Raw genomic sequence first — 24,904 nt, 5'->3', positions numbered from 1 at the left:
CTTATTGTTGAGGAAGCCCCTCTGCAGTAATGTCCGTCCCGATGAAAATCCTGAAATAGTTCCTTATAATAGACGTTATTTTTAGGAACGTAAGGTGAGGATAACGGGAATGGGTAATCGGGTTTATTGTTGATTGTTGTAATTAAATATAATTATTGTGGGTTTGAAAACCCTATATGCTCACCAGGCTCCCAAGCCTGACCCACTCAGTTGATTTGTATTACAGGAAGTGGCGCAAGAGCTTAAGATGGGCGAATCATCAACTTGTTTTGTTTACAAGTCTGTATATGTATATATATTTGTTGAACGACTTGTAATGTTATCGTTTATGCTTTATGATCTATATCGGAACATGACATCCCGACTTTTGATTATGAAATGAAATCATATTTCTATATGAAATGTTTTGATAAATATCTATTTTATCATGTTTTGTTTTTGGGAACAAATTCCGCATCTCTTTTAAAATCAAACGGATTTACTCTGAAAATGTTTTAAAAAGCATAAATGAAATCGGTCTTTTCTGGCCGAGATTCTGGGGATGTCACAAGTGGCATGATAGATTACATATAGTTATTAATGAGGAATTCTAATAGTATGACAATCTCCCTATCTAATAAAAGAGTAGTTCTTTTGCCATGTGTCACAATGTTAGGCATTGTAATTAATATCATGACACTTGTCAGTCTATTGACACTTGTAATTAATATTATGACACTTGTCAATCTATTAATTCTCCATTTTAAATTTCAAAATTCAAAATTTAAATCACATTTTAATTACATTAAATTAATAATATTAGAATAAAAATAAAATAAAATTTATACAAATTATAATAAAATAAAATTTATATAAATTATAAGATGATATACTTTACATATTTATTTGAATCAACGATTATAATTTATATATAACTAAAAATATATTTTAATTAATAAGTTATTTAAAATTATTAATTAATAGTTTTGAGTTTTTACTTAGAAAGTTTAATTAATTTTCTAACCATGGTTCCCACGGGTTATAAACTAGCTGTCAATAAAACAATAAACCTATTCATTTATTAAAATAGGAAAAAGATATCGATGTTTATGTTGAATTCAAATCTTACCAATCTCTATATTAATAAAAGAGTAGCTCTTTTGCCATGTGTCACCATATTAAACATTTTAATTAATGTGTTACCACTTGTCAATCTATTAGTTTTTCATTTTAAATTTATTAGACCTCCTCATTAATATGATTCTATTTTAAATTTTAAATTTTAAATTATTGTTTTCATAAATTCACACCTAAAAAATATCTAATATATATTAAAAATTTATTATATATATTTATTTGAATCAATGTTTATAATTTCACATAACTAATAAAAATATCTCTTAAATTAATAATTTATTTAAAATAACTTATTAATAATTTTGAGTTTTTACTATAAAAGTATATATTTATTTGAATCAATGTTTATAATTTCACATAATTAATAAAAAATATCTTTTAAATTAATAATTTATTTAAAAGAACTTATTAATAATTTTGAGTTTTTACTATAAAAATTTGATTAATTTTATAATCATAGTTTCTACGAATTATAAACTAGTTTATTAATTAATAGCATATTTCTATACTTTCCTAAATTGTAGATATGATGAGAAATATTTTGAACAATTAATAATCATATTTAACGTTAATTATTTTGAATAAATGTCAAATAAAAAAGGGAAACAAAAATAAATAAAATAACGCCCAATCGACCCGAATCTATGGTCATCCAGCCTTGCCCTTGCACTCCCCACGCCTTCTAATTAACCATCTTTCTCCCGTCGCCACCACCATCCTCCGCCCAAAACACCTTCCTCCCTAATATCTAGCAAGCGATCTGCTCCGAATCGGCGGTCTAGTGATACAGGTATACTCTTCATGCTTAAAATATACGTTTTATGTGTGTATAGTAGTATAAAGACAAACTGTAAACATTTTATGTGCTTCGAGCTCGATATTCGTAGATCTAAACAACTAATTTCTAGGATTGCTGTACTTGAATGGTGCCAGTTTTCATACGTTACTGTTGGTGTTACTTTACTTGCCTTGGTAGAAGAAGTAAGTTTTGGATTTTTTTTTTCTTTTCTAATTAAATTAAACTAGTTACCTTCCGATTCTAAACTGCCGTTGATTCTAGACGTTCTGTAAGTGATAACCATATGAAACTTTACAGCAACTAACTATAGATTCGATAGGAGAAAAGCTAACACATCATTCGAGTAATTTTGTTTCCACCTTTAATTAGGGAACTACATTACGTTAACAGATTCGTAAATTGAGATATCACTAGTTGTTGGAGCTGATGGTGTAAAGCATTTATATAATCGGAGTATATAAATTTTATTTTCAGAAAGCGTTAGGTTAGAAATGAATACAACTGGATGGAGTTTTTTTGTTTGAACGACATCCAGGGAGATGTTTATAAATCTTGTTTCTTTTAAACTGAATCTTTGTGATATTTTTTCATCTTTTGTACAAGAACCTTCAATATATATTGTCAAGATGTTTTCCAAGGATGATTTTGACCATTTTTTTGTAGGTGTATGCAATAATGGAGATACGCACAACTGAAACTTCAGAGAATCCAACCTCACTTCCAGTTGTAAGCACAGAGACAACTGAGACTTTGGAACAATTAACACCACCTGTGATTGCCCACCTACAGACAACTGAAACATCCGAGCCGCCACCACCACCGCCTCCGGTGACAAACATGCCGGAAAGTGAAGCTTCTTTGCCTGAGGTTACAAACACACATACAACTGAAAGCCTAGAGGAGACACAGACACCATTGACTGAGGTTACAAACACACCTGCAACTGAACCCTCAGATGATACTGATTCCACCCCGCCACCTGTCACAAACACACAGTCAACTGAAACCTTGGAGCAATCAATCCTTCCCCCTTTGACAGAAACAAAGACAACTGAAACTATAGAGCAATCAGTCATACCTTCTTCTATAGTCACTGATAATAGTCATCATGATAACTTGGTTGCTTCTCCTGAAAACCACCAGTGAGTGTTTTATTACCTTATTTTTTTCACCATAACATTTAACTGTGGTAAACAACTTATATGCCTTTGAATTTTACACCCCAGGGTTATAGAAATGAGGCAAGAGACTGCTGAAGAAGGAGAGGAAATAAGGAGCATATTAAAAGTCATTGCAGCCACTGGAAAGTTCTGGTATGCTACAAGTTTTGTTATCAACTTAATCCTTATATCTGAATTCTCAAATTCAACAACATTTGTATCTTTATGAATTTTATGATTAGTATTATTAATTTCACATATGTGACACTGCAGTCATGATTGGGAGAAACTGAGAAGCATGTTGTCTCTTCATTTAAAGCAGGTATGGGGAGGTATGCCAATTTACAAACTTAAACAAGTTTTGGATGAAACATTGACTTGAATGTGACAAGTTGTATTATCTTTATATGAATTGTTGATACAGGTTATTTCTGAGTATCCACAAGCAAAAATGACAATAGAGGAACAAAAAGTTTCATTAGGGGAGACGCATGCTGAGTTGGTGAAAAGGTTGGATGATGGTATTTCCGCAATCATGTTACCTTTTCATTTTTATTAATTAAGATTTTTACATTTTTCTTTTTCACTAATGATGAATTTCCATTTCTTGATTATGTTTTGCAGCCCTTCATAGTTTTGTTGATGGTCCACCATTTACCCTACAAAGGTTATCCGAGGTGATTATGCTATCATTTGTAATAAAAATTCAATATAATGAGGATTATGAGAAGGGTATTTACGTCTTTTATATGAACAGATCATATTGGATGCAAGAAGTTTGTATCCAAATCTATCAAAGCTTGCTCTTGCCTTAGAAAAGGTAAGAGTCTTTCATTACATTTATGAGTTATGAGATTGCAAATTTTGTTAATTTATTGTTAACCTTGTTTATAGAATTTATCTGTGACATCAACATTGACCATGTCAACCGATCCTGATCCACAATCTCTCATAACAACACCAAATGGACTTGACAAATTAACCGAAGATCCAAATCCAAATCCAAATTCAAATCCAAATCCAAATTCAGTTCAAAATCCAAACCCACAAGTGGAATCTGATGCGGTGATGGAAAATGGAGTCCTACCTTTGACTGCAGTAGACCGGGATGAAGTGATGACAGAAGTGGAGGCTGATGTGGGTGATGTTATGACAATGGACATGGAAACCTATGAGAAGTCATCTGAAGAATCAAGTCCTATGACAACAGGTGATTCTTAAGTCTTTTTTTTTTTTGGGTTATTTTTTGAAACTATTAAAATGTGATTGTAAGAGGTAAAAACCCAACATTTGATATGATAAGTGTAGAGCATGTGAGACATGAAACCATTGGGGTTATCACCTGTGATATATCTGTTAAAGGGAGGTGTTGAGAGTAAGATTCCTCTTCTTTTTTCTTTTTCTCATTAACTCATGTATTCGTATAGTATTGGTAAAGGTTGAATGAGTAATGAAGCATGTATGGATAAAGTGTTGTATATGTAGAGTCCGTTTCTTTTCTAGACATATGAATGAGACAAATTTCATTATATTCTATCATTTATGAATTATGAGAAAAAAGAAGTGGAAATATGTAAAAAAGAAACACCGAGCCCTAAAGACTCTTTTATTCAATGTTTCCAGATATAGTTGGCAGCAGCTGTGTGCTGTTCCAACCCAACCCATGGCCCATGGGTTCATACAAACTGTAAGAAGCTATTTAGTGGGACCCACATTAATTTAGACAGCTGGAATTATATAGGAAAATAGTAGTATGTTTGGTCATATATATATATATATATATATATATATATATATATATATATATATATATATATATATATATATATATATATATATAGTATGGGAATATGACATAACGAGAAATCGAGCTCACATCTGTGTATATATATATATATATATATATATATATATATATATATATATATATATATATATATATATATATATATATATAGTATGGGAATATGACATAACGAGAAATCGAGCTCACATCTGAGTTGCAATTTAGGATGTTGTTTTGGTAATTTGGTTAAGACTTTCTCATGCTTTGCCATTTTCCACAGAGTTATTTTAAACGCTTTTCGCTTATTAGCTTGTTTTTAGGGTAAATTACACCAATCGTCCCTCGTGTAGGTGTCAGAAAGCACGTTTAGTCTCTATTTTAAAAAAATTAACTCGGACCATCCCTCATTTGGTTAAAAGTTGCACACTTCATCCCTCGTAAGTTTATATTTGCAAGCTTCATCCCTTACGAGTCATAAGATGATTATTATGCCTTTTTGTATTTCTTTTATAATTAATTTAAATGTTATAATAATTATTATTAATCTAAAAATAAAAGAAAAAACCCCAACATCCCTACCACCCCCTTCCTTTTGCTCATCTTTGTTACTCCATCTTATGTTAACTCTTGAAAAACCACTGATCCACCACTTCTGGCCAACCACCACCGGAGCACATCCCTTAAAGTCAAAATCCGACCACTTTTTTGTTCGTAGCCTCCCGTATTCATAGAACCATCAACCATTTTTCTTGAACACCGCCTTCACCATGAACCACTTTTGCTGGGAACACCGGTTGCCCATCACGAATCCAACATCTACACCACCTGTTTCTAACCTTTACACCACCGAAAACAACAAATGTTGTCGTCACCACCCTCGGAAATCGTTTCTTTCAAATGCCAACACTTAACAATCAAACTTGCTGCTGAATACTGACAACCATTTGCTTTCACCAAAACCACCTAGAACTGCCACGAAATCAGGGTCTGAAAACAATCTCAAACACCACCTGGAATGTGATCCCCTCCCTGTCTCTGTCTGGAGAAGATTTGGGTTCAATCTGAGATTGCTTTTCCAATCTGAATCTCCCTCTTCTTCGATTTACAAGTTTAGGGTTCATTTTTGAGATTCGAATGATGACTAGTGGTGGTTACAGGAGGTGCTAGCGGTGATAGTGGAGGTGTCGTAGATTAGAAAGAGGATAATGAAGAGAGAGAGAGAGAGAGAGAGAGAGAGAGAGAGAGAGAGAGAGAGAGAGAGAGAGAGAGAGAGAGAGAGAGTGGCGGACATGACCGATCAAATTCAAAGAAGAAGAAGAAAGGAAATTGGGGAAAGGGAAGAGGGTGGCTTGGTGGAGTTGCCCGAAGATGTCGCCGGAGTATTAAAGTCGGCGGAAAGGTGTCATCAAAGTCGCCACTGTGGGTGGTGATGGTGGATAAGAGGTGTGTCGAAGAAGATAGGGGTTGAGGGGACGAGTTATGAATGTCTGCTTAGGGCCCCCATTCTTTTTAAAAGTTTTTTTAATAAATAAATAATTAATAATTAAAAAGAAATAGAAAAATAAATAAAAAAGAAATAAATAAGGGTAAAAAGGTCTTTTTATGTCTAGAGGGATGAAATGTGCAACTTTTAACCAAACGAGGGACGGTCCGAGTTAACTTTTGAAAATAGGGACTGAACATGCTTTCTGGCACCTGCACGAGGGACGATTGGTGTAATTTACCCTTGTTTTTATAAGTATTTTACTATATATATATATATATATATATATATATATATATATATATATATATATATATATATATATATATATATATATCATTCGTTGCTGTTTCATCTCTTTGGTCGACTTTCATGTATTTTGTTCACCAATCGAGTTCTCAACCGCTTTAGCTTATGATTATTGTGTTTTGATTTTTTGGTTTTTATCAAGAAAAAACATACATGTCCTCCCATGCTTCCCTAGTGATTAAGGTGTAATAACTTAATCACTAAAAACTAGAAAGAAAAAGTTGGAAGTTTAATTGATAAATTGGTTAAAATACATTTGATTTGGTGTGTTCCACATGCAAATGAAAGCTCCGACTAAAATAAAAAGCTTTAAATCCAAAAACTGCTTCAGGTTGTGTTTAATAAAAAAACTCTTATAATTTTGTAAATTAAATTAGTTACTCTTTTTTAAAATCAATGACCTTTTTAGATAAGTTATTTTAAGAAGTTTTGTATGTTTAAAATCTTCTAGCTAATTTACCAAATATTCATACATAAATAAAAGTTCCGACTTTTAGCTAGTTTTGCCGAAATTAGGGGTGAGCGCGGTGCGGTTCGGTGCGGTTATTAGCCAAAACCTCACCACTAACCGCAAATGCGGTTAATCCATTTTCAAAACCGCATGGTGCGGTTATTTTTGCGGTGCGGTTAGGCGGTTATTTTTGCGGTGCGGTTTTATTTTTTTTGTGTTGCGGTTATTAACCGCATAGATTTGGTGCGGTTATTTTATGTGTTTTTTAACCACAATTTAGAGCTCAAATGGTTTTAAGACTTCAAACATATTACTTGTAATAATAATAAAAAAAAAACCATAAGGTATAAGACAATTAACTATTTAACTAAAACCATAAACAACTAATATCTTAAAAACGTCAAATCAATAGTAAATAACAATAAATGTCTTAAAATTGTCTAGTTTCATCATTTTTCAAAGTTAAACATAAGAAAAAAACTAACACTTTTGTTTTATAGTATTTTATCCGTCTTTCAGTCATGAAACTTGTCTTATTTTTAATATTTAATAAACTAATAATTGATAAAAAAAATTGTATATAATATATGCGGTGCGGTGTGGTTTTTTTGCGGTTTTTGAAAACAAATAACCGCACCGCACCGCAAATTTGCGGTTTTTGAAAAACAAAAAACCTCACTATCGGTTTTTATTGCGGTTACGGTTTTTCGGTTGCGGTTTATGCGGTTTTTACGGTTAATTTTAGTTGCGGTGCGGTTTTTGCTCACCCCTAGCCGAAATATCCCATTTGTCAATATTTTGTAATTCACTCCAAGATATGGTTTGATGGTTTTAATATAATTACACGTGGCTCAGTGGGTCGTGTATACTATATACTATTGCAACATTCCACTTGACATCAATCTTAAAGTCTATTGACTATTTATAATAATAATATCTACTATTTATCATTTTCTTAGTCTTCAGACCAATAATCTTTACTATTCTTGCAAACCATAATGGCCCTTTTGAAGTATACTGATACGAATAAAAACCAATTAAAATCCAAATGGTTTTAATCGTCAATTTTGACAAAATAACCAATCTGTTCAAACATGTCTTCATTTTGATAACTGACATTTCCCATCTTTAAAAAACAAACACGTCCATTTGATATAACAAATTAAGCAATAACCACAAATAATTTAAACTCTGTTCCCTGTGGTTTTGTACTGATCTAAAGCAGATGTACTTGTAAGAAACATGTGGGGTTTAAATACAGCATTGTGTGCCAACACACACTCAAGACACAACCATCCCCACCACTACCCCCTACACATTCACTCTTATTATTGACTACAAGCTATCAAAAAATGGTGTACCTCCCCTGACTCACGATCCCCCATGTTTTCTCTCAAAAAAGTTGAATTCGCCACGTTTCGATCACAAATTCATAATCAAATCTTTTAGTTTTTGGCTTGGAATCAGTATCTATAAACTTCTTACACGTCACCTAATCATCTTGTATGCTCTCTTGTGCTTATGAACCATGTCTTTTTCCTCTATAATCAAGATATCTGATTAGGTTTATGAGGTTTGAATTCAACAATTATAAAGCTTTATGTCGTAAAAGATCAATGTAACCTACAACATGAATTGATAGCACTCAAAGAATTATCTATTAACTTATTTCTCCCCGTCGTTATATAACGTTTACATTGTTAACGGATAATTATTGTATTGTATTCATAGCCCATTCTTATTTGTATTATTTATATTTATATTAGCCCTGTTATGTAATCGGCCCACAACTCATGTATACGTACCATTTGTGTATTGTTTTGTAATCAATGGGAATTATACCATTCTACATGCCTGGTGGAGAATCCCCCCTCATTTTCGATACACCAAACCTTTTCCTTCTCTATCCGAAACTCGATCCATGCTATATGTTGAAGAAACTCGCCTCAACAAAAACCGTGTCACCTCTTCCCCATCCAGTGATCACCATGCGTCCTCCCCTCCACTTCTCCACATTGGGTCATCTTCATCCTCTAACCGAGGAGGTGCTGGTGGCTCATTATGAACATGACAGCTGCCGTGGAGGCCTAAATCACGACAACAATCGTCGCCGTGAGCCACAATATGGTTGTGTCTTTCACCCGCCTCCTATGCACCATCAACTCTCGCCATGGAACTCTTCTGCGTTGTTCCAGCATCAACATCAAACACAATAGTAGCCTTGGGTTGCGTCCTCTTCTTTCCCAATGTCGCAGTTCTCCCAACCGTCTCAACAGTGGGCTCGACCCAAATCCGGTAGCCCAAGTCTACTCTGAATTCGACCTAATACCCACCGCCAACCGCCTTCTCATGGATCAGAAGCCGACATTTAAGTCTCGACACTAGATCCGCCCCCATGAGCCTTTTTAGGCAGTGCTGACCAACCCACTTCACTGCCTCACATGTTAAACACAATGACTCTCAATGACCTAGGAACGCGTGGATAGGTCAAGAATATCGGGGTGACGAATCATGTTCACGCAAGCTCTAAGTATTCTCAATTTTGTTTGTAATACACATTACCCTCGCCTTATTTATGTTGGTAATGGTTCTGCAATACATGTTGTGACATCGAGACACTCTATTTTTCCTATTCCTAATATATATCGTTCTTTTCAGTTAAAAAACGTTCTTGTTACATCCAACATCATTAAAAATCTATATCGGTTAAAAAGTTTACTACTAAAAATAACCGTTCTATTGAATTTGATCCTTATGGTTTTACTATTCTTAATTATCAGATTCGTCGTCCTCTCATCTGTTGTGATAGCTCCGCCCCTATATCCAGTCACTTCAAGTCATGCATTCGTCTCCATTTCTCCCACCATTTGGCATCAACGAATCGGTCACTCTGACGATCAAGTCTTAAAGCATTTATCGTCTAGCAGTTCTATTTCATGTCTATCAAAAAATAATGTTACTTGTCATGCTTATCAGCTTGGCAAACATTATAGAATTCCATTTTATTTGTCCAATTCTATTGTTTCTTTACCTTTTGAGATTATTCATTCTGATTAGTGAATATCTCCTATTTCTGGTAATGGTGGTTTCCAATACTATATATTATTCTTTGATCATTACACTCACTTTTTATGGATATACCTCTTAAAACAAAAGTCTGAGGCTTTTTCAAGATTTATTCATCTTTGCAACATAATATCAACTCAATTCGGGGGTAGCATTAAACAATTCCAATGTGATAACCGATTTGGGGGGGGGGGGGATACAATAACACTCAGTTTCACAGCTACTTTGCATCTCACATAATCACCTTTTGTTTTTCTTGCCCGCACACTTCTCAACAAAATGTTCGTTCCGAACGCATGATTCGCACAATCAATATGCGAACCCTTCTTTTTCACTCTCACCTACCACCTACTTTTTGGTCTGAGGCCCTCCAAATGGCAGCCCATATTCTCAACATACTTCCCTTCGTCACCATATCCAATGACACACCCCGCTACAACATTTTTCAGAAACATCCAACCTATGATCACCTTTGGGTATTTGGCTTCCTTTGCTTTCCACGTATTTACACCAATCACAAACTTCAACCCCGCTCCACCTCTTGTATATTTCTTGGATAACCTACCTACCATCGTGACTTTCGATGCTTTGATCTCTCAACTTGGAAGATCATCATCTCTCGACACGTTACTTTTGACGAGTCTATTTTCCCATACAGTTTGGTCACCCCCACCTAATCTCCATCTCATGATTTCTTAGATGACTCTAATATCTCCCTTTATCTCCTTGACATTCTTCATTCAACATCAGACACTTCTGACCCTCCTCCTACGGGATCTCCTCCTCACGAGGGCTTTCCTCATGCTACGAGTTCTCCTCCTTACGTGGACTCCCATCCTCCTACGTGATCTCCTCCTCACGAGGAATCCCTTACTCATTTGGGATCTTCTCATCATGAGACTTCCCCTCATACACCTTCTCCTGTTCATCACGTGCACACTTGATCTAAAAGTGGCATTGTGAAGCCTGTTCATCGTCTCAATATTTGTACTGTTGGGTTTTGAGCATTCTAACACTCCTAAGTGTACATGCAACCCTAAATACCTTGGATCTATGTTTTCTCTACTATACATGCAATTACGAACATCCAAGGTATTATGCTAATCTAGCATATAAAATAATGAATATAACAAGATATAATACATACCTCTTCGATGTAGAATGTCTTTATGAAGCTTGAGTGCCTAGTGCCTCAAGTGTGACACCTCAAATGGTTCACACAACACCAAATACACTTGGAATAACTTAAGAGAAACTTGAACACTCCTAAAATCGGCTAGCCCTTTTTTATTATTCATAGTGGCCGATTTTTCCCAAAGAATATGATCTTATATAGTTGTTACAATTAGGGTAAACCCTAATTGTCATGGCCTTCCGTTTCCTTTCCTTGGATCCATGGGTTCAAATACACCATGGAGCATCCATGGACCATCCTATAGGTTTTAGCCCAACTTGATTATCCATGGAGCATTAGCCCACTATACAAGTATGGATGATTTACACAATCAACCCATATATTTAATTAGTCTTCTTTTGATCACTTAATTAATTCTAGATTAATTCTTGATCAATACTAATTAAATAATCATATTAATATATTAGAACTTATAATATATTAATCAACCTTAAGTGTTATTTCTCTCATTATAGGCTATCCAAGTGCATGATGCCATGCAACCCAAATGGACCATGCCGGGTCAGGTCAAGTCTTACCAATTATAGTTATGGACTTAGACATTAATCCAACAGTCTCCCACTTGGATAAGTCTAAAACTATTATTGCAAGTATGGCTTCAAGAACCGACTGGCAATCGTAGCTCTCAAAAGCTTCCGTCGAACTCTGACCTTGCCGATGAACTCTGACCTTTGTCAATGACTTGTCCATTAGATAAGTGATCATATATTCCTCCATTATGGATATCGTATGGACTGAGACATGGATTATCAATCATTCTCTCTGTCCATTTGTTGTTTCCCGATTTCCGATTCATGATGACTGACTGATTGAACAAATCAAATCATTCCTGGCTTGGCCAAGCACTCACATGTGTCATCATTAAATCATCAAGGGGCCCACATATATCACTTTTATCCCGAAGGTAAAAGGAATGGATAAACTTCGACTCATATGGCTTGTTCTGCTACTTGTTGAATCATACACAAAGGCACATTTTATAGCATCGAGTTACCAATGCGTTTTCGTGCAATCAATGTACTATCAACTCATAGTAACAACTCATATCTCTAGGTTTGAAGAATATAAGATATTATCGTCTCATGATCACTCGTGATAAAATCCATGAAGTGATTCAAATGAGCCCGAGTTGAATCCAATACTCAGAACTTATGAGCACTCATGAGTGTTGTAGCACAACTTTCACCAACTTGGACCTTTACAAGCCAACCCATGACAGTCTTGATTCATATCTACTTCCAACATATGACCGACTGTGGATGGTTTGAATAACTTAGTCATTCCGGAAGAATAACCTAGTTATTATGGAAGTCAAAACATGCAAAGTGAAACACAAGAATAAATGAATCTAATATGGTATCAGAACTTATGAATATAAATAAAAACACCTTTTATTTATCACCATATGATTGCACATTATTCATTGTATACTATTTCAGCTATCAACTTTATTATTGAATTTAAAACAATAGTCGTCCCATGCTCCAAGCATGTACACTATGTTTTCTAAACACTAGTCATGCCATACACCAAGTATGCATACTATGTTTGTCTATGACCCTTACTTTGTGAAATAAACCAATTGACCAAACTTTCAATGATTCTAATTTCACACTCCCAAATTCTTATGGCAAATGCAGGAATTCCAAATTCATGCCATTTTACCTAAATCTGTTAGATTCTCAACTTATATGCAATGATTCTCTTGTAATGATTATGCACAAAGTCATAAAGATTTGACAACAAACATTACAGAGCATTCCAAAGAAGATCAACTCCTTGGAAACATCCTTCTTGCATTAAGTTTCCTAATCTTATACATAATTATTGAACAACTTCCACCAATGGGATCATTTCAACATTCCGTTTTTGACTATCACTTCTGAACAAGAGTTGCCTCTTTTCAGAATATGTGAATATGGTCCTTCCAACAATTAACACTATACTTCCAACTGTCCCTAAGCAACCAACCTTTGGTAAACCTTAGATTGTCCTCGACAATTGCTTAATCCTTTTAGTCATATCCAATTCTAGACCTTTTCCCTTCTTAATGCCCCATGCATTTGGAAAATTTTAGACAGGATGAATATAACACATGTAATCGATCCTATATCCGAAGCATATGGGACACGATTCATGATGTCTCACATAAAGACTAAACCAGTCTTTTGCTATAATATTTTCATTTCTATTTGCCAAGTTTTTATAATTCAGATTATGAAAAGGGATGCCGTAATCATAATCGAATTTTAGAACGCAAATAATGAACCCATATATAAATTTCCTTATGTTGAGCCATTCCAACATGAAATTCATATATATTCTTGACTAAATTTGATTAAAATCTCAATCTAAGATTTTAGAATTGAAATGAAGTATAATTTCCTCTCCCTTAATTATAGCAAACCAATTTTTTTCAACCACTGCAGCCTCACGCATTGAAACTTTTGTTTTCTATAATTAACATTGCTAACTTGCAACCTTTATCATAATTATCATGCTCCCACTTGCATGATGATTATTAGCATAACACTTATGCTCCCACTAGCTTTGACATATACTTAGAAATCAGCTGGACTTCTAGAAATCAATACTTTATTGACTTTCTTTCCAAAGTTCATATTTTTGATACTAGATTGCTTTAATAAGACTTTATCAATATCATACACCTTATCTTAGATAGCTCATAAGTGTGTCTAAACAATTTAAGAACTATGAAAAGGGATGCCATAATCATATTCTTAATTGTTTAGACCTTTTCTACTTCTCATAAGTCCAGGTTAGTGTGTCGGTTAACCACACACGCTCCACTAACGACTTTAAGAATGCAAATATCACAATTGCTATCTAGCTAAAATCTACTTAGTGAAAGTGTTTCCTCACCATCATTTTCATGAATCGGAGAGAAACCTTATGACACTTAGATTTAATGGTGTATTTGTTCTTATCCATGTGAATTGTCAAAACCATAGTCACAAGACAAGGTTAGTGACAAATCCTAACTCATATGGATTGAACTTGTGCAATCTTTACTTCTTGCCACCTGGCAGCTCAAGGGCCTGCCATTGCTTTCAAGTAGCTATGCAAACAATTGAGAACATGTAGAACTCAAATGTACAGCCAACTTAACTGGAATGGGCACAGAAATGTCAACACGATAGGTAATAAACCTCATGTCGTGTGTTAGTGTTAAACTACAGGTTTTTATTCTTGATTAGATCTTGAACTTCTTTTCAGGATCTTTAAGACTCTCACTGTCCTCTAGACATATAAGACTATCTTGCCAAATATTCAAGAGATAGTGTGGATTCTAATCAAGACAGACACTTAACACAATTAGTCTTAGTTGGTATTTGTTTTATCCAAAACATCACAACTTACCAATTTCAAATGTACAAGAATAGAAAACTTTTACTCTTACATTTGACAAGTGTTTTTTTTAAACCTTCTTTAAGACATGTCACTCAAGTTACAATCTTGGAGTATGACTCTAAGAATTGTTATGGAATGAAATATGACTCATCTTCTTGATTTAACCACTTCAACAATTCATAGCTCCTCTTCTTAGCTATCAGAATGCACTTAGAGAATGAATTGAGATATGGTCTCTTAATCATTAAGATGATCATATATACATGATTACTAAAGTACTCTCCCATCTTTTCAGATTTGAGAAACTTTTATCCTTTTGCCTAATTTGATTCTTCTTATTCGCTCTGTCATACATTGAAAATTTTCCAATGTTTCAGAATTATACTTAAGCTTGTAAGTATAACCATATTTACTAAACCTTAGTAAATCATGATGAATAGTCTTATCCATCTTTTGTGGTGGACTTTGATAAGTGCACAAGAAAGTGTACTTGATCCCTTAGTCCTTTACTTGACTCACACATCCATGTGAACAAGTAGTTAGTCTTAATTTTCAAATGCTTGAAAGTTCTCGTTCATCATGCTATACAACTTGCATGATTCCAAGTTTCTATCCAGCTGAAACTTGGGTGATGTGTATCTTTCCTTATTTGGTAAATTTAGACACTACCACAAATGAAAGAATCAAATTCATATTTCCAATATTGCTGTCAATGGAATCATATAAACAACACTTCTTTTCCACAAATGCCATTGTAAGGATATTTTAAAATAAATAAAATGAAAAAATTTTCTTTTATTTAAAACTTTGCGGAAAAACTACCCTTACAATGCAAAAGAGCAAGAAAACTATGTTGTTATTTGTTCCTAAGCAATATATCATAACTCCTAAGAAGTAGCTCAAGAATTCGATCTTCAAACTATGTGATAGAAATCCATCTACGCGGTTAGATTCAACATATTCTCTCTTTAAGTTTCTTCAATTTTCTTTGATTCTTAAAACATCAACATGTGACCCAGTCGCATCATGTATCAAGAATATCAGAATAGAAACTTAACAGAGTTAGATAGTGAACTTACCTGAAGTAGAGTCAAACTTATTGACTTTACCAGCCTTATGATCTTTCAGGTAAATTTGGCAGCTTCGCAACCAATACCCCTTCCTTTGGCAATGGACCCTTGATAATGGGACTATCTCAGACTTAGCCTCTCTCTTTACCATTTGGTCAACCGAGTTGACTATGGCCGATCCCTTTCCATTGGGAAGAGAGGGCTTTACTGGATATCCAATGTCATCATTGTCAATGTCCATAAAGTTTTAGGAAGTTGATCTTAGCAAATAGATAAGATCATTAAGGGTCTTTTCATAGTCTATTTCATAGGTGTCCCAAAGGAACTCACTATGTGACTTAGAAAGTGATTGAGCCACCAACTTTCTCATGACTTTGACACCCAACTCTCCCGGCTTATCAATATGTGACTACATCTCCAAGATGTGACCACACATAGACCTTTACTTGCCAATAGGGCTTGAGTGACCTTAAACTTTTCAAGAACTTGTGGGTTAGGGAGAATAATTGGAGGAGGTGAAAGAAGTATGATTTCCATGGGACATCATCTTCATTTAGGAAAGCTTGTTTCAAGAGATTTGGGAAGATCAAAAATGTCTAAACCAGACATCTTTTGGGAGATATTCAAGATAGTTGATTTAAAGTCCTTAATATGACACCCAATATGAAATATTAAGGCTAGGACCCAACAAACTATTTTATAACTTAGAAGAGGGATGCCGTAATCCAAGCTATAAACTATTTGAAGGTAGGTGAATGACGATTCACCAATTTCCACCAAGATAAACGAAATAATCTTATTAGGTTTTGCTTGGATTTGAAAATCCTGGATCTTTTGAGATTCATTGAACTGTTCAATGGCATGATTCAATGTCGAGTGTGCCCTTCAGGTTTTGTGACTGGGATGTCGAGGATCACAAAACAAGGTGTGAATAACCATGCAAATATACTTGGTACCCTTAAGTGTTTACCCCTCAATCGATGTGCCGATTAACCACACACGCTCCATCGATACTATGATAAACATTAAGTTACCCTTTGCCTACCTTGTTAAATACGATTTAGTGTGCCGGTTAACCAAACACGCTCCACTAACCGACTTAAACAAAGTACAAAGTGTAATTTCATGGATTAGCACCTTATTCATATTTTCCTAAGTAACTAAGATTGGGTATTTATTAATGGTTTAGTTACTTAGTATTCATCATTAATACTTTTAATGAAGGGAGAATTATAGTCGTTGTCCTACCTGTTCGGCTAACGACCCTCCACCGGTCAAGGAAGCAGTGGGTGAGAGTGGACACCCATTAAACTGCCATTTTATAGGCAGTAACCTTATACCCCCTTATAGACCGACTTCGTGAATGAGGCCTACTAACAGTAAGACCGACTTTACTTTTATACATACATACATATATATATATATATATATATATATATATATATATATATATATATATATATATATATATATATATATTATTAACTTATAATATTATAAAGTATAACGGTTGAATTTTAACTTTTAAAATTCTAAGGGCTAACTTAGAATTAAAGTATTCATAAGTGAAAACTTTTCAAATTCCAAAACTTGAGGACAAGTTTTTGAAACTATTCAAAACTAATTAATTCCATAACTTATGTGTTTAAAGTAGTTTTAATTAAAAAACTCTTCAAGTTCCATAACTTGAGGACAAGTTATGGAAGACTTTAAACTAATTAATAATAAAAAAAATAACTTTTTTTTATTGAAACTTATGAAACTAATTAAGGTTACACTTTTTTTTAATTATTTAATGAAGAGACTCTTGAACCTCCATAACTTGATGACAAGTTATGGAGTCATAAAACCATTTAATTAGAACTAGACTCTTTATTTTGTAACCTTTGCCAACTTTTATTAGTTTTATGATTCTTAAATGTGACTTTTCATATAACTTGAGGACAAGTTACAAAAGCACACTTTGGAATCAACTCTTAGATTAAAATGGATTGAAATCAAATATTTCACACAACTTTTCTATTAATCTAAGAACGAGATAATTAAAATCATCAATCTTCAAGAAATTAGCATGAACATACAAACTAATACAAATCTTGAAATTATGACAATTATCTTAGAAATTGGATTAGCATGAACATTACCACATCAAAAACAAGTTTATAAGTCCAAAAACATCTTAGGGTAATGTTCCTAGTCCAATTCCAGCCAAAACAATCGAATATATGCTGTCAGGGGGTCCAACTCGTCGAGTGCACGAACCAACTCGGCGAGTTGGATGCATTTTACCTTGGACTCGGCGAGTCTACTGTGCAGACAACATCAAAACTCAATTTTTTCAGCTACTTTTGCAAGTATAACAAGAAAACAAGCCTAGGCTTTGATACCACTGTTGGGTTTTGAGCATTCTAACACTCCTAAGTTTACATGCAACCTAAATACCTTGGATCTATGTTTTCTCTACTATACATGCAATTATGAACATCCAAGGTATTATGCTAATCTAGCATATAAAATAATGAATATAACAAGGTATAATACATACCTCTTCGATGTAGAATGTCTTCATGAAGCTTGAGTGCCTAGTGCCTCAAGTGTGACACCTCAAATGGTTCACACAACACCAAATACATTTGGAATAACTTGAGAGAAACTTGAACACTCCTAAAATCGGCTAGCCCTTTTTTATTATTCATAGTGGCCGATTTTTCCCAAAGAATATGATCTTATATAGTTGTTACAATTAGGGTAAACCCTAATTGTCATGGCCTTCCATTTCCTTGGATCCATGGGTTCAAATACACCATGGAGCATCCATGGACCATCCTACGGGTTTTAGCCCAACTTGATTATCCATGGAGCATTAGCCCACTATACAAGTATGGATGATTTACACAATCAACCCATAAATTTAATTAGTCTTATTTTGATCACTTAATTAATTCTAGATTAGTTCTTGATCAATACTAATTAAATAATCCTATTAATATATTAGAACTTATAATATATTAATCAACCTTAAGTGTTATTTCGCTCATTATAGGCTATCCAAGTGCATGATGCCATGCAACCCAAATGGACCATGCCGGGTCGGGTCAAGTCTTACCAATTATAGTTATGGACTTAGAAATTAATACAACATATACATCTTCATCTACCTCTGTTGTCACACCCCAAAACCGGAACGGTGGAAACGTTCTGGGGCGGCGGACGTCATGTACAGTATCACAACAATGCATAATAGTAAACAAGCAACAACATCATCCATTGAATTAGTAATATAATTTAATACAAGTGTGTTCTGTGTATAGTTTATAAGACACCAAAAATGAATAATCAAAATAAAGACGAGTCTTGAAAGATCCGTCTTCTCAAAACCTGATCATCGGTACCTGTCTACTGGTGACCTGAGAATACAAGTTATTTTGAAAGCATAGATCAGCATTAAAGCTAGTGAGTTCATAAGTATTTTAATGTTATTGTTTGTATGAAAGTGTTTGTAAATGTTTGATGTAAATGTTTGTAATAAATGTTTGTACCTCCTAGAAAATCCTATATTTCCTACTAAAAGTTGCCTTCTACCAAGGCCCGAATGTTCTGTGTGTTGTTTGTTTGTAAAAGTGTGTATCTTTCCCAAGTATGACTATCATTACCAAAATATAGTTTACATTTTCGTTTATGTGAGAAGATCACAATGTGAAAGAAATGGGAAAATAACGCTGTATTGTAGTATTGTATATAAGTGACTACCAACGTGCTAACTACCTTAAACCGGTTTGTTAATTAAGGTAAAATGTGATATGATTATAACCATACTTGATCTACTAGTAAAACACGATGCTCGAAGATGCCGAAATGGCATGACATTCGTCACCCGTAGACCTGTAGGTCCCATTGTAGCTAGCAGCAAGGTGTAGGATGGTCTGTCCCGTATAGATCTATACACAAATTCACGCTCTCCCTCCAGGAGACTCTGGTTACAAAATGTGACAGAGCAGTAGATATTCATGCCATGAAGTAGTGGCTCACATTAATGTTATAGTATTCTAGTGTTTGTATAGTATGTTCTAGTGTATTGTATGTTCTCTCGGTTCTAGTGTATAGTATGTTCTATTGTATAATGTAGTGAATGTTCTCTTAGTTTCTCATCATAGTATGTTCTTTCTGTTTCTCATAATAGTAAGTTTGTAACGACCGAAAAATACAACCAATTTTAAATTTTTCAAAAACATCTCGATTCCAATAATTCTTTACAAAAAGGTTTTCAATACAAAACATTTATCGTATACCCAGAATCATAACACCACAAAATCATGAGGAGCGGTACGATCACGCCTTCGCCTTGCCACGATCTCCTGAACAACCTGAAAAACATGAAACCACAACTGTAAGCCCGAAAGCTTAGTGAGATACCCCCAAAATACCAACCACAAATACCATACACGCATAACATGCCATAACATATCCGATCACAGAACAGCCATGCTCTCCGGGTCTACTGTGTGACTGATCCGCCGCACCGGCCAACAGTCCACCTGGTCCACCCTCTGAGTCAATCCGCATACATCGAGTCTGCAGTGTGATTGGTCCGCCCGTTCCCGGGCCTTCAATCCATCTGGTCCACTCTCTGAGTCTACAGTATGATTGGTCCGCCCGCACCGGGCCTTCAGTCTGTCTGGTCCACTCTCCGAGCCTTCGGCACGTCTGGTCCGCCCCTAACGGGACCTACAGCCTATCCGGACCGCTCGCTGGGCCTACGGGACAACCGGTCCGCCCTGGGTATCTTGGCCTACTACACACAGCAGGACCCGCCTCAACCCAACTCCAGTCCAAACAACCATGTACACATAAACATACAATCATCTAACAATTCACAATCAATAAGCAGATCAACAGATCACATAACATACCACCATCCTAACCAGGATACCGACCTAGCAGGTCACTAACATAGCATCTCCCTATCTCTCAGGATACCGATCTCAATCAGGTCTCTAGCATATACCATCCTAACTCACAGGATGCAAACATGTCAAAGCAGTAACATAATGACAACTACCCGGATCTCAATCCGATAAGGGCCGGACTTGGTGCCTTAGACCTCGTTGATATAGTGAGGATAACTCACCTCGAAGCTGCCGACTGAACAGATAATCCAAGCTACTCCGATCACTGATACGATCTCCACCACTGGTCAACCACCAATGCGCTAAACTCAAAACAACAAACAATAATTACCAAAATGCCCCTGGACACCATTGGTCAACCCTTGGACAAAGACAAGGTCAAAGTCAACTCCTGACTGACCCTACTCGCTGAGTCAACCCTATGACTCGCCGAGTTCCCATACTCAGACTTCACTCCATCCACGACCTAACTCGCCGAGTCACCCCGAGACTCGCCGAGTCCAACAACTCAGAGTCCACTCGCACACGACTCGCCGAGTCATCCCTTGACTCACCGATTCTGGACTCGACCAGAGAATATCAGAACTCTTCGACAAGACTCGCCGAGTCGAAGAACAGACTCGCCGAGTCTAAAGCTATCATCAACCTACTCGCCGAGTTGTTCATACAACTCGCCGAGTTCAAGGCTATCTTCATCCGACTCGCCGAGTTGTTCTTCCAACTCGTCGAGTCCCAGCTCATCTTCAAGCAACTCGTCGAGTTCACCCATGTGACTCGCCGAGTACCACCGATCTGAATCCATTCAGAAGCATTCCAGGCCGAGTACCACCGATCTGAATCCATTCAGAAGCATTCTAGCCTTATTCAACTCATCCATCACGTAAAGTGGCAAACTTTACGTGAATCCAAAGAGATCTAGGCCTTATTCACTTATAACTAGGGTTTGGGACTTGCAAGCTTCACTAAACACTCCAACACAGGGACTTTCATGCTCTCTCATTCTCCTCCCTTCCAGATCTGAGGTAGCAACCTCAGATCTAACCTCTAGACTTCCATTTACATCCTTAGACAAGATCCCACAAACCCCAAATTGAAGAAACAACATACAATCAGACCAAGAACGAGATATTACCTCCAATGGACGCCCCCAACTGCAATGAAGTTGATTCCAAGCAAAGCCCCTTGCCCCAAGCCTTCAATTCCCACAAAATTCCTTCAATAAACTTCTCCAATGCTCCAATCCACTCAACAATGGAGCTCCTCTGCGATTTAGGGTTTCTGGAACTCAAGAGGGAAGTAAAGAGGCTGGGGAAGGAACATAATGTTCCTTATATAGGGCTCAACCCCGAGAATTAGGGTTTTCTCCATCCAACGCCTACTCGCCGAGTCCATCTCATCGACTCGCCGAGTCGGCTACTTAACACGCGACCAAGTTGCGACTCTACTCGCCGAGTCCAGCCATGGACTCACCGAGTCACTCTTTCCCAAATAACACTTTTAGCCCTTCCACTCTACTCTTGCTATTTCGGGATGTTACAATTCTCCCCCACTTATATTAGTCTTCACCCTCGAAGCCTATAGCAGCTCAACTCCAAGATACTCCCGCAACGCGCCACCTGGCCTCAACCAGACCAGGTCCCACAAGGCATACCCAAACGAAACTCGAACACACCTTCCTTCCCTCACGGTGTCCTGACCACCGACTCAAATAGGGCACCAGATTCACCCTCTAATAACTTCACTTAACCCTTGAGTATTACCCATAATGCAACACTGCTCCAAATCACAACCATCACTCGACTCATAAAGACTAGAAAACCATGAACCATTGGATCCCCGATCCGAATCCCACTCTATCCATTCCGTGACAACGGAAAACCCATTCTCTATCTCAGAGCACTCCCACGAGTCCTCCTCTTACAAACACATACACATGCTGAACTAGCTCCAACATCCTCAGGTTTGGAATTCCTGACACACTGATGACACCCTCAAACATCCCCCAGGATGAACCACTAATGCATAACCAATACCCTGAACAGAATCATACTGAGAGTCCAGGACTCTCCCCCTGCATCCTTTCCAAGCCTCTGGGCTCTACACCTGTGGAATTCCTTCCGCAACCTCAGCAGACATCCCAAACCGGATGCGCTCCTACTACACTGCCGCGAACACGATGCTCAAAACCATACCCGAAATACTCTAATCATAACTCTGCTCTGCAGCTTTCACTTTCGTGAACTTGCACTCCCTTTCGGAGTTACACACCTTTCTCTCTTCTTTTTCCAAGGAATCCACTTGGCCACATTGCCACCCCAACAAGTGCCACGGTGCTCGCCCCAACGCGACACCACCCTTTTTGCGTAACCGCTATTCACATACTCAGGCTCTCATTGCAGGGGCTCTCAAGCCCATGCACTCTCTCAACTCATCAAAATCACTACCCGGGACCAGACCTTCCAATGAAATCACACTGCAACATACACAATCAACAATCTCAAACTGATCCAACAATACCTGCAGAGTCTTCAGCATGACTGGACCGCCTCATCAGGCCTTCAGTCCATTTGGACCACTCTCTCAGAACCTTCAGCCAATCTGGACCGCTCTCAGAGCCTTCAGTTTGGCTGGACCATTCTCCGAGCCTTCGGTCTGACTGGTACGCCTTCCGGCCTTCAGTCTATCCGGACCGCTCACTATCAACCAACAATTCATGCTATCCCCCTCAGAATTCCTCCCATGCATACCATTCTAGCCCTCTAGGGGTTCCGAACTCTAACTCCATCGACATACTCGATCCCGGCCTGCTTCCAGGCCTCCACAACCAATGCCCTAGGTCTGTATCCCGTCCCGCATGCCCGACACTCGCTCCTATCAGCCTACACTCTAGGCTGACAGAACACTGCTGAATCCCAACAGCTAAGCACCCTCAAATACTCATCGATCTCCTGGAGAATTCTCCAATTCTCCCCCACTATAACACTGACTAACAACCGCTAGCCGCCATCAACGACCTTCCAAAACAACCTTGCACCAAGAGACCACTTACACACGGGCCGCTTCCACAAGCATAAACAACCCTAAGCAAAACACATCTCCTCACTGATCAATCCGCTCACGAAGAATCCGATCTCCAATTGTCCCTTCCACGAACGAAAATGCTACCCGACATATAACCCAATGCCGCATCTCCACCAACAACCCTTACGAACGATAACCGATAACAGCACAAACACCAACTATAACCATACCAACCCTCAGGGAACAACGGATACCGAAACGAAAACCCGAAACCCAACCCAAACTAAAACTCCAACCTGCAAAACGACGAATATCACAACAAAAACCAAACAAATACCGGATCATGAACATTACACCACAACAATCACAAGATAACAATATATCAAGAAGGAACATACCCGCAGCTGCATCCGGAACTGCCCCGACCTCCTCTGCCGCAAGCTGATAAGCACGACCCTGAGCCCTCGGGGGCTCTGCTCCACCCTGACCTCCACCTGTGATCCTCAAAGTGGCCGGTTCTGGAGCCTGCACCGATCCTGCAGCAAACTGTGGACAATTGGCCCTTAAATGTCCAACCTGATGACAATGATAGCAGATCCTCAAATCCCGAACTGGCGCTGACTGCCGACAATCCCTCGCATAGTGCCCATCCCTTCCGCACTTGCGGCATGCACCACCGGTCCTACAAAACCCGATGTGACCCTTCCCACACTTCCCACAAGTGTGGATGCTCAAATCCCCCACTCTAACATCAACGGTCTTGGACCGTTTTGGCGCCGGCTGCGACTGTACCGGAGCCTGCCTCAACTCACGCATCTGCAACTCAATCTCTAACTCACGCCGCCTAGCGGCCTCCTGCAACTCCAACAAGGTGTCGCACCTCTGCGCAGACACAAACTGCCTAATGTCCCTCTTGAGCATGCTCAGATATCGAGACATCTGAGCTTGCTCTGAAGCGAACTCTGGGCAAAACATCGCCCTCTCAGTGAACATCCTGGTGATCTCAGTCACCGACTCCGAATCCTGCTTCAGCTCAAGGAACTCCTGAGCCAATCTTTCCCTCTCAACTTGCGGAACATAACGAGTACTGAACATCTCTCTGAACTGATCCCACGAAACCGCAGCCCTCTGCGCATCCAGATATGACCCCGTGGTCAATCTCCACCAAT

General features: G+C 37.3%; 1 protein-coding gene across 1 annotated transcript; it reads left to right on the top strand.

Annotated features, from left to right (window-relative positions):
* The first annotated feature begins 1,744 nt into the window (after positions 1 to 1,744).
* Positions 1,745 to 4,604, top strand: LOC111891842 (uncharacterized). Its single transcript, XM_023887905.3, has 8 exons — positions 1,745 to 1,906; positions 2,579 to 3,057; positions 3,142 to 3,228; positions 3,349 to 3,397; positions 3,500 to 3,596; positions 3,700 to 3,752; positions 3,833 to 3,895; positions 3,970 to 4,604. The coding sequence occupies exons 2-8, from the start codon at positions 2,591 to 2,593 to the stop codon at positions 4,294 to 4,296; spliced, it is 1,143 nt and encodes a 380-aa protein (XP_023743673.1). The 5' UTR covers positions 1,745 to 1,906; positions 2,579 to 2,590; the 3' UTR covers positions 4,297 to 4,604.
* The last annotated feature ends 20,300 nt before the right edge of the window (positions 4,605 to 24,904 follow it).

This window comes from Lactuca sativa, chromosome 3 (assembly GCF_002870075.4).
Source record: "Lactuca sativa cultivar Salinas chromosome 3, Lsat_Salinas_v11, whole genome shotgun sequence".
In the NCBI taxonomy this organism is placed as follows: domain Eukaryota; kingdom Viridiplantae; phylum Streptophyta; class Magnoliopsida; order Asterales; family Asteraceae; genus Lactuca; species Lactuca sativa.
Note: the sequence above shows the minus strand (reverse complement) of the source record. Positions and strands in the feature narration are given on the sequence as shown.

Bases quoted from the DNA above. Each gene is read 5' to 3' on its own strand.
- LOC111891842 (XM_023887905.3), top strand. From the start codon at position 2,591: ATGGAGATACGCACAACTGAAACTTCAGAGAATCCAACCTCACTTCCA. The intron at 3,597-3,699 runs GTATTTCCGCAA...TATGTTTTGCAG, and splicing joins GGTGAAAAGGTTGGATGATG to CCCTTCATAGTTTTGTTGAT. The intron at 3,896-3,969 runs GTAAGAGTCTTT...CCTTGTTTATAG, and splicing joins TTGCTCTTGCCTTAGAAAAG to AATTTATCTGTGACATCAAC.